This window comes from Cetorhinus maximus, chromosome 4 (assembly GCF_964194155.1).
Source record: "Cetorhinus maximus chromosome 4, sCetMax3.hap1.1, whole genome shotgun sequence".
In the NCBI taxonomy this organism is placed as follows: Eukaryota; Metazoa; Chordata; class Chondrichthyes; order Lamniformes; family Cetorhinidae; genus Cetorhinus; species Cetorhinus maximus.
Window position 1 is genome coordinate 169,083,964 of NC_135882.1, and position 12,953 is coordinate 169,096,916.

General features: G+C 40.2%; 1 protein-coding gene across 4 annotated transcripts in view; it reads right to left on the minus strand.

The window, feature by feature from the left end:
* Nucleotides 1–12,953, minus strand: part of vps13b (vacuolar protein sorting 13 homolog B) — a 1,109,808-nt gene that overhangs the window by 940,775 nt on the left and 156,080 nt on the right. For all 4 annotated transcript variants that reach the window (XM_078541117.1, XM_078541119.1, XM_078541118.1 and 1 more), the window contains exon 8: nucleotides 1,299–1,579. In XM_078541117.1, the coding sequence (XP_078397243.1) occupies nucleotides 1,299–1,579 (281 nt within the window). The remainder of the gene's footprint in view (nucleotides 1–1,298; nucleotides 1,580–12,953) is intronic.

Genomic DNA, 12,953 nt, shown 5'->3' on the forward strand with positions numbered 1-12,953 from the left:
ACCAATCCACCAAAAATGGTAGGCATGATTATTTTGGCCTGCAAATGCAGTCAATTTTCTTCCCAAATCAAAAAGAAACAATCAGTTCTTTGGTCACAACTGAATAGGGATCAAACTGGAGTCGCTAATTTTGGAAATTCTTCTATCTCCCACTTTCTTGTTTTCCCTATTTATCATAAAGAAAGGGGAATAGTAGCATTGTGGTAACTGGACAAGCAAACCAGAGGCCCAGACGAACGCTCCTGAGACATGAGTTCAAATCCCACCAAGGCAGCTGCACGAATTAAATTCAATTAATTAATAACTCTGCAATAAAATATCAGTCTCATTAATAATGACCATGAAATGACTGGAATGTCACTGGTTCACTCATGTTCTTCAGGGAAGTAAATTTGCCATCCTTACCTGGTCTGGTCTATATGTGACCTCCAGACCCAGATCATTGAGGTTGCACTCAACCAAGACAGAAAAGTCAAAGAAGTATAAAAACAGACAGACCACTGGCATCAAACTGAGAACCGAAAACAACAAAGGCACACCCTTCCCAGTTGACCCTGCAAAGTCCTCTTCATTAACATCTGGGGGCATTAGCCAAAATTGGGAGAGCTGTCCCACCAGAGCTGGCAGCACAGCAGTATACAGTTCGGAGTGGCCTGAAGAGTTCTCAACATTGACAGACCCCATGAAGTCATTGTCATGAGGTCAAACAGATCACACACAAAACAAGGCCCAGCCACAGAGCTGGCCACTATCTCAAGGTGAATTGATCACCATTAAGCCTTTCCACTGATCGCATCTGTTTGCAGCATTTGGGGAACCTTGAAAAATTAAGTGACACAGCACCTCATGCGTGCTCAGTCTAGATTTGCTAGATCCATTCAAAATCCATCCCATTTAGCGTAGAAAAGCATCTCAAGGCACTTTACAAAAACGTTATCACACAAAAATTGATACTGAGCCAAAGTAGGAGACACGAGAATAGATGGTTGAGGAGTGTTCTTAAAGTGAGAGAGGTGGAGAGCCAGAGAAGTTTTGAGAGAGAATTCCAGAGGTTAAAGCCTACATGGCTGAAAGCATGGCTGCCAATGGTGAATGAAGTGATGGGGCTGGACTGCACAAAAGACCAGAGCTAGAGATACACAGACGTCAATGTGCTAGGCATCATGCTGCCTAAGCAACATATTTTTAATTCCTACTCAACACTGACCAAAACAAACACACACATCTATACTAGCATAAAAAACTAAGAACTGAGCAAAAGAGATGTCAATGCCAGCTTTACTCTGATTTTCACGAACCTTAAAAGTGACAGTAGCTTTGGTGCAGTAAAATCCGACAGAAACTACTGGATCCTTGGGAGCTGATGATCTTGGACAGTTTATTTTGATGCCATTTTCGTCAACCTCATAGCTCTCATCACCCTCTTCGGAATAACTAACGAGCGCAGGAACTAGAGACCATGCCCAAGATACCCATCCTTGGCCATCATCACCATCCTGTTGTTGCAGCTGCTGTTGGGTATCCACATTCTGGTACTGTGTTGCATGTTGTCCTTGCATCCCTGTTTCAGATTCAGCACCTGCCGACATAAGCACAATGAACTTTAATGTCTTAACAAAACATTTGAATTGGATTACTCCTCCCTCCCCATCAAATCTCCCAACTAGCGGCTGGCATCAGCTACAAATTCAGATCAACCTTGGACATGACAAAGACAACCATGGCCAACGTTAGCACAATATTTGCCAACAGTGGTCAGAGCAATGTTATTTTTTTTCTATCTTCTTGGTGCCATAATATCTCTGCACTATCATAAGGCACATCACAAGTCCCACACTAAAATATCACAGCACAGTTCTGCCTTGGGTAAAAATACTGAAGTGTGTGTCCCAGTGTCAATCAGATATACCAAAAGATTGCAAAATGCTTTTTTTCTTCTAGTTTTCTTCAAGTAGATTAAACCTCAACTATAGCTCCTACACAGGAGTTATTTGTACCGTTAAATATTAAAAATCACGTGGCTGTTTATCCAACTGAAATGTTAAGTTGACTGCCGCAAGCTAGCTTATTAGGCTGCTTGTGATGCACTAGTATTATAAGCCTGACTTTCTCCTATTCAATGGCCAATTTCAAAAAAGCGGATCTGGTGAGCAATGTTAAATTCTCCACATTGTTTCATTATCTCTATATTGGAGAAAGACTGGGAGATATGTTAATTGTACAGCAGTTGGTGTATATTTAACAACAACAGTCCAAAATTAATGATCCCATGAAGCAACCGTTACACCGTTAACATTAAAAGAGAAATCCCAACACCTCATCTTAATCAATAGAACTACGCTTCACAACAACAAACTTTATTGTATATAAAGACTTAAACAAAACAAGCACTATTAACTTAACAATATAGTTTATAACTATGTATGTTATCCATTCAGTTTCACTTCTTACTTCCCCCAAGAATTCTTTTATAAAACACATTAAAATTAAAGCTATTTACTTCCATAGAGACCAGCTAAGTATGCCAGAGTCCTCTGGAAAATATTTTTAATTCTCCTCAGTTCCAGCTATTCTCAGAGGTAAAATGGTCATTTACTACCTCTTGACTGTGGATGCCTCAGCACTTGTTCTGGTTGTCTTCTCAACAATTCCAAGCTAATTTTCTGGTTGCGTTAATTGCCACAACTCTGTGGGGACCACTATAGACTCTTCCACTAGTTTCAAACTAGCCAATCTTACAGCTTCTATTCCCTCACAACATACAGACTAAGATTAACTCTCCACATGATGAATGAAGTAGTTAGTTTCTTACCCTGCTGTCAGGAACATATAACAATTTTCATAATGTTATTGGAATTTATTGTAGAGTAATAGTGGGGTCTGTGTCAATGGGTGTGTGTGTTTGTGTGTGTGGGGGGCTTAATTGAATTAAAGGCAGCAGGTCTGAAGGCTGTGATGTAACAGAAGATAAGCTAGGTTTGAAATGTTAACTAGGTAAACATGGGGGAAGTTTTAGGATGTAAGGTGTAAAGGGAACAATTGCATTTTTAAATAAACCAGACAAGATTGAATTCAAAAGAGGGGGTGAAATGTCACACCTAGCCAGGAGATGTTAAGAGACATTGTGTTTATTTTTCCTAAAAATTACTGGTAAAATTGGTACTATGATAGGTTTTATTATTAGAGATGTAAAAGTCCAAAGACACAGTCAAACAATGGGAATTTGCATTCAAAGGGGAAAATGTGTATAAAGGAGAGAAGGCTGTGTGTAAGGGCAGGCATTCTAAGACCTAACAAGTGTGAAAAGCCTTCAGCATCTAAGCCTCAAGCTGCTGTCTACAAAGAACTGAAGTTAGGAAAACTCACTTCAAATTGGATTGTTCAGGGTGTCGTGTTTCTTTGCCTGGGTCTTTTAAATTCTGTGTGTCTTACTGCTGCCTTAACTAAAGTGTAACTGGAAGTTAATTTAATGGGGATTTAGCTGTTATCATAGTAGTAATTTGCAAATCTATGTGTGTACCTAAAATCATTTCTTCTATTAATAAAGGTTTAATTTAGTTTAGTAAGAAACCTATGGTGGTCTTATTACTACCTGAATTCAAGGCACGCATCTCAAAATTTATACAAGTTGCAAAACAGCTGTGGCATTGTTTCAAGCTTCCCTTTGGGATTTGAGCAGCTCAGCATTTACCATCGGCTGTGCCAAAACACTGCTTACAGTGCAGGCCTATCTAACTGTCATTTGCTTTGGCTATCTTCTATCTCTCAGTGAGCTGCAAAGTGCACACACCAGTTCCAAGCCGCAACTACCCCTTGGCTGGCTCTGCTGTCCTTTATATAGCCTTACCCAGTTTCAGTCTGCCCAGCAGTTTTGGTTTCCAAACCTCTATTCAGTTTTTATTTCCTTAGAAACAGGGAGGGTCAGTTTCCTTTCTATGTTTTCCTTTTTTGCTTCCATTTCAGTTTCTGTTTTCAGTTAGGTCATGCATCGTTCAAATTTCTCCACCTGCTTTTTTATAGCTCTATCTCTTCTATTCTGGCCTCTGAAGTGGAATAACCTCCCAGCTTATTTATGTTGCATTTCCTATTTCTTACAGTTAAAACTTCAATTCTTAAAACTACAAGTTATATTCTAAAACTAAAAGGTATATTCTAAAATGCATGAACTATAAACTGGATATTCCCCACACAAACTTAAAATAAATCTATTGACAAGGCTCTGCTTCTATTTGTGACAGAGGGGTGCTACTGTGAGATGTGCCAGGAAAAACTAGGATTAGAGTTTGTCAATCAAGCAACAAAAAGCTGTATTTATATAAATGCCTTTGATGTAAGAACCTAAATAATAGAAACAGGAGTAGGCTTCTTTGAGCCTGCTCTGCCAATCAACAAGATCCTGGCTGATCTTCTAAATCAACTCCACCTTCCCGCAAGATCCTCATATCCCGTAATTCCCTTAGGACCCGAAATCTATCTACCTCTATCTTGAGTATACTCAAGAACTGAGCATCCACACCTCTCTGGGGTAGACAATTCCAAACATTCACAACACTAAGTGAAAAAATTTTTCCTCATCTGAGTCTTAAATTGCCAACCCTTTATTCTGAGACTTGATCCTGGGTTGCAAATTTTCTCAGCATCTAGCCTGTCAAGCCCCTTAAAAATTTTATATTTTTCAATTAGATCGCATCTTATTCCTCGAAGGGAACACAGGCCTAGTCTATCCTCAAAGGGCAATCCCTTCACCCCAGGACCATCCACTGAACAGGACGTTTACAGGATATGGATACACATCTTCTGTCCTTTAATTTCTCCTGATGCACAGACTGTACACTGGGAGATTCTGCAAATTACCACACAGGCTCAGAAAGCTCAACTGTAGAAAACACTTCAGCCACGTGAGAGGAATATATCTAGTCAACATCAGGTCTTTGAGACAGATTACAGACTTGAAACTTTTTGAAGGTATTGAAAGACACAAGAGTCAATTCAGTAGGTAAATTTAATTACCTCATTATGAAATATATAGTATTTAGAATTTATTGAAATAGAAACAGGAAATGCTGGAAAAACTCAGCGGGTCTGGCAGCAGCTGTGGAAAGAGAAACAGAGTTAACATTTCAAGACTGTACAACTCTTATTCAGAGCTCAAAATCGAGTCATACAGACTCGAAATGTTACCTCTATTTCTCTTTCCGCCGGTACTGCCTGATCTGCTGAGTTTTTCCAGCATTTTCTGCTTTTATTTCAAATTTATAGTGTCTGCAGTATTTTGCTTTTATTTTAAAACGTTTTACTTTGTGTGAAACTTTATTTTGGAAATGAGAAATTTCAGTCACTGAGAAAAAAAACTGTGGCCTATTAATTTTTTTTTTAAATGCTCAATGGTCCCAGCAATACATCAACAAACTGATGAACAAATGTTTACATACAGTTTTATCTATCTTAGAGCCTTAACATGAAAATAATGGCCTGGATTCTGCGATAGGAATAACAGTGGGGCTATAAGGACTTAGCATAAATGAAGTGTAAAGTGGACAGCAACATCTGACATCCACACCTGCACAGTTAAATGTGGAAATGGGAAAGCTGCTGTCCAAGTTGCCCTGCTTGTCTACAAGCTTCAATAGATCAGTACCTTATCAAGTATATGCAACATTCACTCACATGGATTGCATGAAGTTGCAATACTTATCGGTGAGGACACACTAAACATCCCAGATAAGGTTAGGCTTGTCCATTTAAGTATGTATGTGTATTTTTAATGGTGAGCAAGATCTACTTACCACCAAACAATCTCTCTGGCACTGAAAATTTATAAGGATGGAATCTTATTCCTTCAGATTTTAATTATTGCTCGAGATTTAAAAAACATATTTTACTTTTTCTTTGTTTCTTGTATCTCTCTCGCTCTCAATTCTGTATTTCTTTTCCTCACCTTGTTTTACTTTCTAAATATAATTTTATATTGAATTAAATATTCTAACAGACTTCCTGCTTTAGTCCCTCAGTATGGATTCTTCAATCTGATTGGTTGAAGAGGCACAATCCTGTCCTGTCTACACAAGTCTGAGATTACCCTGTAGGGGCACTCCGCTGTTTCAGATTCCCAGCAACTATAAGCTGCCACACAAAAGCTCAAAAAGTTTGTGGGAAGCTGAAAGCACGATGAACAGCAGCAAATGCTGTTCATCTGCCACTGACTGCAAAATCTGGGCCAACGATTTTGAACAAGAAGTGCATAACATATTGCTAGACCTTAAACAATTTACAGGTTAAGTATTTATGAAAAGAAACAGAATTTAGGAGGAAACAGAAATTTCTGGAAACACTCAGTAGCTCTGGCAGCATCCAGAACTCTGAGTATTTCCAGCATTTTTTGTTTTTATTTCAGATTTCCAAAGTCCTCATTATTTTGCTTTTGTATCAGAAATTAGGAGGAGCCCATCCATGTCAACAAAAATGACTGTGAACTCTCTAGCTATCCAATATTGTTCCAAAATTCTCCTTTCATGTTGCCAGTATTAGATTTCATTTTTATGGCACACACATCCTAACTTGAGAAACAAATCTGAAGTCAACATTTCAATTTTTCCCTAGCTCACCTACAATTCTCCTGTCTCCACTTAGATTGCCAATCACCAAGATATATTTGAGCAACTGCCCAAAAAAGCTGTGTTAAATCATTCCTCCAACAGAGACCACATATACAATTGCCAGAAAAGCAACAATGGAAACCATATTTTCTAAAATGGGTCTAACTACTGTTCTGAACCATGTGAGATTCCATCCAAGGATTTTGTTCCCAGGATAATAGTAAGTTGAGAGAATAATGGTAGATTGCTGGATATGCAATTAGCCAGTACTTGGCAGCTAGCACACACAATATCCACAGGCCAAGGTGGACACCCATTGTGTGAGGGCCCCCCCAGGGAGACGGAGAACTAAAGCAGGCTCAATTGTTACCTATTTAATATTGTACACAAGGGTTAATTATTGTCCAAACTAACCCAAAATACAAACAAATCTAAAACGTACATAAAAACATGCCTTTCACAGTTTCACAAAGTGAATGGTTAGTTTTCTCTGGACTAACAACTGCCATCTTAACACAATCAAATGAACAAACACTGAGAATTTATGAACATAAAACCAGGTCCCAGCACAACTGCCCCCTAATCAAGATTCTGTTACTTCCTTAGATATGAGAATTCTAGCTTAAGCATTATTTAACACAACAAAATGCTTACAACAAGCATACTCTGCATGACCTCCTCAAAATACTTTTCATACTCAAAAGGTATAAGAATAAAAGAGCTTAAGAAACAGGAGGTGCAACAGACCATACAGCCTGTCGAGCCTGCACAGCCATTCAATATAATCAAGGCTGATCGTCGGTTTCAATTCCCTTTTCCCACCCGCTTCTCATATCCCTTGATTCCCTGGCAGAACAAAAATATGCCTATCCCATCCTTAAATATATTCATATGGAGCATTCACAACCTTCAGGGGAGAGAATTCCAAAGATTCAAAACCCTCTGAGTGAAGAAATGCATCCTTATCTGAGTCTTGATTGGCTGTCCTGAGACTGTCCCCCTGTGTGTCCCCCTGGTGAAACAACCTCTCAGTGTCTATCCTGTCAAGCCCCTTCAGAATTTGTACGTTTCAATGAGGTCACCTCTCAATCTTCTAAACTCGAGAGAAGACCTAATTTACCCAATTTCTCATTTTAGGACAACCCTCTCTCCAGAGTTCTATCTAGTGAAGACCAATCTAGTGAACCTTTGCTGTACGGCCTCCAATGCAAGTATATCCCTCCTTAAATATGGAGACCAATTTTGCACATATTATTCTGACGTGTCAGTGCAGACTCAATGGGCCGAAGGGCCTCTTCTGCACTGTGAGATTCTGTGATTCTGTGATTCCAGGTGTGATCTCACCAAAGCCCTTAACAATTGTAGCAAGACTTCTTCATTCTTGTACTCTAATCCCCTTGCAATAAAGGCCATCATTCCATTTGCCTTCCTAATTGCTTACTGCACCAGCATGCAAACTATCTGCTTTCCTTGTACGAGTACACCCAAGTCTCTCTGAGCATGTTATGACAAAACTGCAGCAAAATTTGTATCTGAATTCCATAGTGCATTTGCTTCCTTTAAAGATCCAGAAAACCAAGCAAACAGCAACATGCACCTAAAGAGCACTACTGTTTACTAACCACATTTGAGGCAGGCACCAGCATAAATACATATAATACAGAAGTTCATACTATGTTGAGGGTCAAATAGCAAGCACAAATAGCAACGGTATAGTCGTAGTAAGAGAAGGGGGATGACCAACAGTCAACTGCTGGTAGAAATAGGTCCCGCATGTTGAAAGGGACACAGACCTTAACGCTTTCCAATAGAGGATTTTAAAATACTGAATCCTGAATCCATACATATGGTAATGATGGAGAAAATGCTAAGTTGGATTCATGGTTGCCTGCACCTCAGTTTGCCACCAAGGAGATGTAACACTAACAATCTGCAACTATGCTGAATAGGAGCAATGTCAAACAAGCTGTTACAGGCAGAACAGAGTGTTAGGGGTTTAATCACCAAGATGCATTCATGGATGCCACTAATTCACTTGGACCATGGATACAAGTATGGTCAAGAAATTGAGAAGTCATAGATACCTAATTTTCTGAATTCAGTGGGAACGAGACATGAGGTGTCCAGAAGCAGCGGCATGTTTGGAGCATTCCAGGAACTCCCATTAGCAGCATTTCTATACCTATCATAATCCTGCACAAATGAAAGTAATTGGCTCCAAAAACAATAGATTGACAGCAAATAAAGCAAAAACAGCACTTGGTACAGACTGAAGTATATAAACACAGATACAAGTAGTGTGCCTACTGCACTCTGGGCAGATTACCAACTGGCTACAGATGCAAGTCCATCACCTGGGAAACTCATGTGTAAGGTACAATCACCAAGATAGAGTAATTCATAATGACCAAAGGACAAATTTAACAGCTAACCATATTAAACATGACTTTCAAAGGAGAATTGGACTATTTCCTGTAGAGAAAAAAATGCAGGGTTACAGGATGCCATGACCACGGATCCTAGCTCCAAATTACTTAGGGCATACTGAACTTTTAAGTAAGACGTGTTTTTTGAAAAACGGACATATAAGCAAAAGCTGACTGAGACTGTAAGGTAACCACTTGCTGGAAAATCCCTATGTGGATTACTTGACCAACTAGTTCAGAGAGAACGCAATGTCGTACCTAAAAAGTATGACATGGCCTACTTCAGACAGAGGCACTTCAAAGGAAAAGATGCAATGCAAATTGAACTGTAATCTCCTGTGGTTGCAGAGATATTTGAAAATGATTACCATTTCGGCCGAAACCAGCTCCTGTTGAGTTGTATCCCAGACTGTGCGCGTGCACTGAGTTGAAAAGAAAACAGATCTGGGCGAAAGGCATGTTTGTTTTTTTCCCTTCCAGGAATACACAAGGAAAGGGGTTTAAAAAAGCCAGCTGCAACCCTAATTCTGTGTGCTAGTCTGGTGTTCTGTTCTGGTGTGTGGGTACTGTAAAGGTCACAGCTGAAGAGCACCAACTGGGCATCCCTGCAATTGCAGGTAAAAAAAAACTCTTCCTCTGATTGTTGAAAGCAAGTCACAAGTCAGCAAAGCCACAGTCAGAAAGGAAACAGGGCAACTCCTTTCAGCTAACCTGCAGAACCAAGAATCTCCAAAACCAACTTCTCAGCACCAACTACCAGAATCGCCCCCACTTAACGGCCGTAACATTTCACCATCTACTCCACACGGACAAGCCAAAGGGTTGATTCGTCTATCTTTTAACTTCCATTTTTGGACTCAATTTTCGCATTTCTAATTTGTGTGCACGTGTTGCACTTTTATTATTTTTTTCTCACATTTAGTAACCAGCAAACTCCCCTTTCTTTGACTCAAGACAGCCTGGTTAAATTGGCTCCTTCTACAGCATAAATACATTTTGACTGGAAAAAGGTATCCGTGAGGGAAGGGATCCTTTTTAAATTAACCTTGTTGCGACCAACTGAGGGGGAGTGATGAATAAAGAAGGGGAGTCAGTTCATCCCTCTTCACCCGGAAGCATAACAATTTGGGGTACCTCATCCAGGATCATAACAAACTGGGGGACCTCGCCCGGGGACCAGTCACAACAAGGGAAAAGGCAAGGGAGTGGTACCAGGTGAATTGCTCTTACAGAGAAGTAGCACAGATATGGTGGGCCAAATGGCCTTCTTTGTGCTGTAACAATTCAATGCCAAGCACTGGAATATGGAACAGAATTATTTCACTTTTAAATATATATTTTACAATCTTTTATTCTTTAATTGAAGAGAAATGAGATGTTCAAAGCCAAAGTGGCTGATTCTGAAGCGGTCTCTTGTGGGTGGCTAGAAGCTCCCAACCATGTGAATGCTGAGGGCAATGTTGGCCTTCTGTACCCCTGAAAGATGGTTGACTGACCCTATAGGTCTTCACAGTGAGGTGTCTCAATGTGCCTTTTATATACTTTCCTATAAATCCACCAACCTAGCAGAACACTGCACAGTGTAAGCACAACATTCTCTGACCTACAACCCACTGTTCTGATCATGTTTTGTTTTTATTTGTTGTGTTTTTATTTCTTGATTTCTGCTCTGCACTTGTCGGGCATGCGGAGCATAAATAAAGTCTACAAAAACTGCTAAACTTTTTCCAGCTTCACTATTATCTACTAAGATAAAAGCAAAATAGTGCGGATGCTGGAAATCTGAAACAAAAACAAAAATAGCCGGAAAAACTCAGCAGGTTTGACAGCATCTGCGGAGAGGTTCTGATGAAGAGGCATATGGACTCGAAATGTTCACTGTATTCCTCTCCACAGATGCTGTCAGACCTGCTGAGTTTTTCCAGCTATTTTTGTTTTTGTTTCACTATTATCTATTTCAGCCCTAATCATTAGGAATAAAAGGGTGGCTTATTTGTTCTTCCTTTGCGAAGTACTATGCACTTGGCTATGTTAAATTTCATTTGCCATTATTCTGTTCACTTACAATTTGGTCCAGTTGTCTAATTTCTGAGCTGCCTCCTCCAATTTAAGTAAAACAGAGAAGGAAAGGAAAGGGATCAGAAAAAGGATCATCCCAAAGCACTTCACAGCCAATCAAGTACTTTGACACATTTATAATGGTAATAAAACAACAAAAACTTCTCATTTGAAGAGAGCTTTTCATGTAGTAAAATGACCCAAGGCATTTCACAGGATTGTTATTGAACAAAGTTTGACACCGAGCAACATGAAATATTAGAACCGATGACCAAAAAGCTTGGTCATCTTGGTTTTAAGGCACATCTTAAAGGAGGACTAGTAAAAAGCCGGAGAGGCTTGGGGTGGGAATTCTAGAGTTCAGGGACTTAGCAGCTGATGGCACACCTACCAAGGAACAATGAAAATCAGAGACATGCAAGAGGCCAGAATTGGACAAGTGCGGAATTATGAGAGATTTGCAGGACTGGCAAAGGTTATAGGGATAGGGAGGGATGAGGCCATGAAGGAACTTGAAATCAAGGATAAGTATTTTAAAATTGTTGCTGGAGCTGGCAGCCAATGGATGTCAGAACGCACAGAGGTGATGGGTGAACAGCACTTGGTGCAAGTTAGGATACAAGCAGGACAGTTTAGGACGGGCGCAGGTTTAGAGGGTAGAAGATAGAAAGCCAACCAGGAGAGCATTGAAATATTCAAGTCCAAAGGCCTGGGTGTGCTGGAACAGAGGCAGAATCAGGTGATGTTGTGGAGTTTCAAGAAGACATTCTTCTGATGGAGCAGATATGTGGTCAGAAGTATATCTCAGGAGAAAATATGGCACCAAGGCTGCAAATGATTTGCTTCACCCCAGCTACCAGAGTGAGGGATGGAATCAGTGGCTAGGGAAAAGAGTTTGTGACAGGATCTGAACGCAATGGCTTTAATCATTCCATATTTATTTAGAGGAAATTTCTGCTCATCTAGTACTATATGTCGGACAAGCGCTATAAAAAATCAGAGACACTGGAACGGGCAAAAGCAGTGATGGTGAGGAGGTGCTGGGTTACTTTAGCAATGTGTGAAACCTGAAGGGTTCCCAGTTGATGTTACCAAGGGGCAGCATATAAATGAGAAATAGCAGGCCCCATTGAGGGCCTTGGGGTACACTAGAGCTAACAATACAGGGATAGGAAGAGAAGTTATTGCAGGAGGCTCTTTAGCTTTTTTTTATGCTTTCCTGGGATTCAATTTTCACTGGCAAGGCCAGCATTTATTGACCGTCCCTCATTGCTCTCGAGAAGGTGGTGGCGAGTGACCTTCTTGAACTGGACCTCTAGATTACTAGCACAGTAATATTGCCACGATGCAACCCTTCATCTCAACAAAGTAGATAAGAATAGAATCAGGCAAGGGCAGCCTCACTAAGCTGGACAATGAAGGGAGTTGTTGGAGGAGGATGCTACAGTGAACCATGTCAACGGCTGCAGACAAGTCAAGAAGGAAGACAAAACTGGCAACCAATATCTGCACAGCAAGATCTTACAAAAAATATACAACTAAATATGTACTCAATTCTCCAGACTCAGGCTTGGGCCCATAAACTTTTGACTGAGAACATAAGAAATAACAGCAGTACTGGGCAATTTGGCCCCTCAAGCCTGACCCGCCATTCAATAAGATCACGGCTGATCTGCCCCAGGCCTCAACTCCTCTTTCATGCCAGTTCCTCATAGCCCTCAACTCCCCAATATTTCAAAAATCTACCTACCTTCTCTTTAAATACTTTCACTGATCTAGCCTCCACAACTCTCTGGGGTAGAGAATTCCAGACATTCACTACCCTCAGGAGAAATTACTTCGAATCTCAGTTTTAAATGAGTGTCCCCTTATT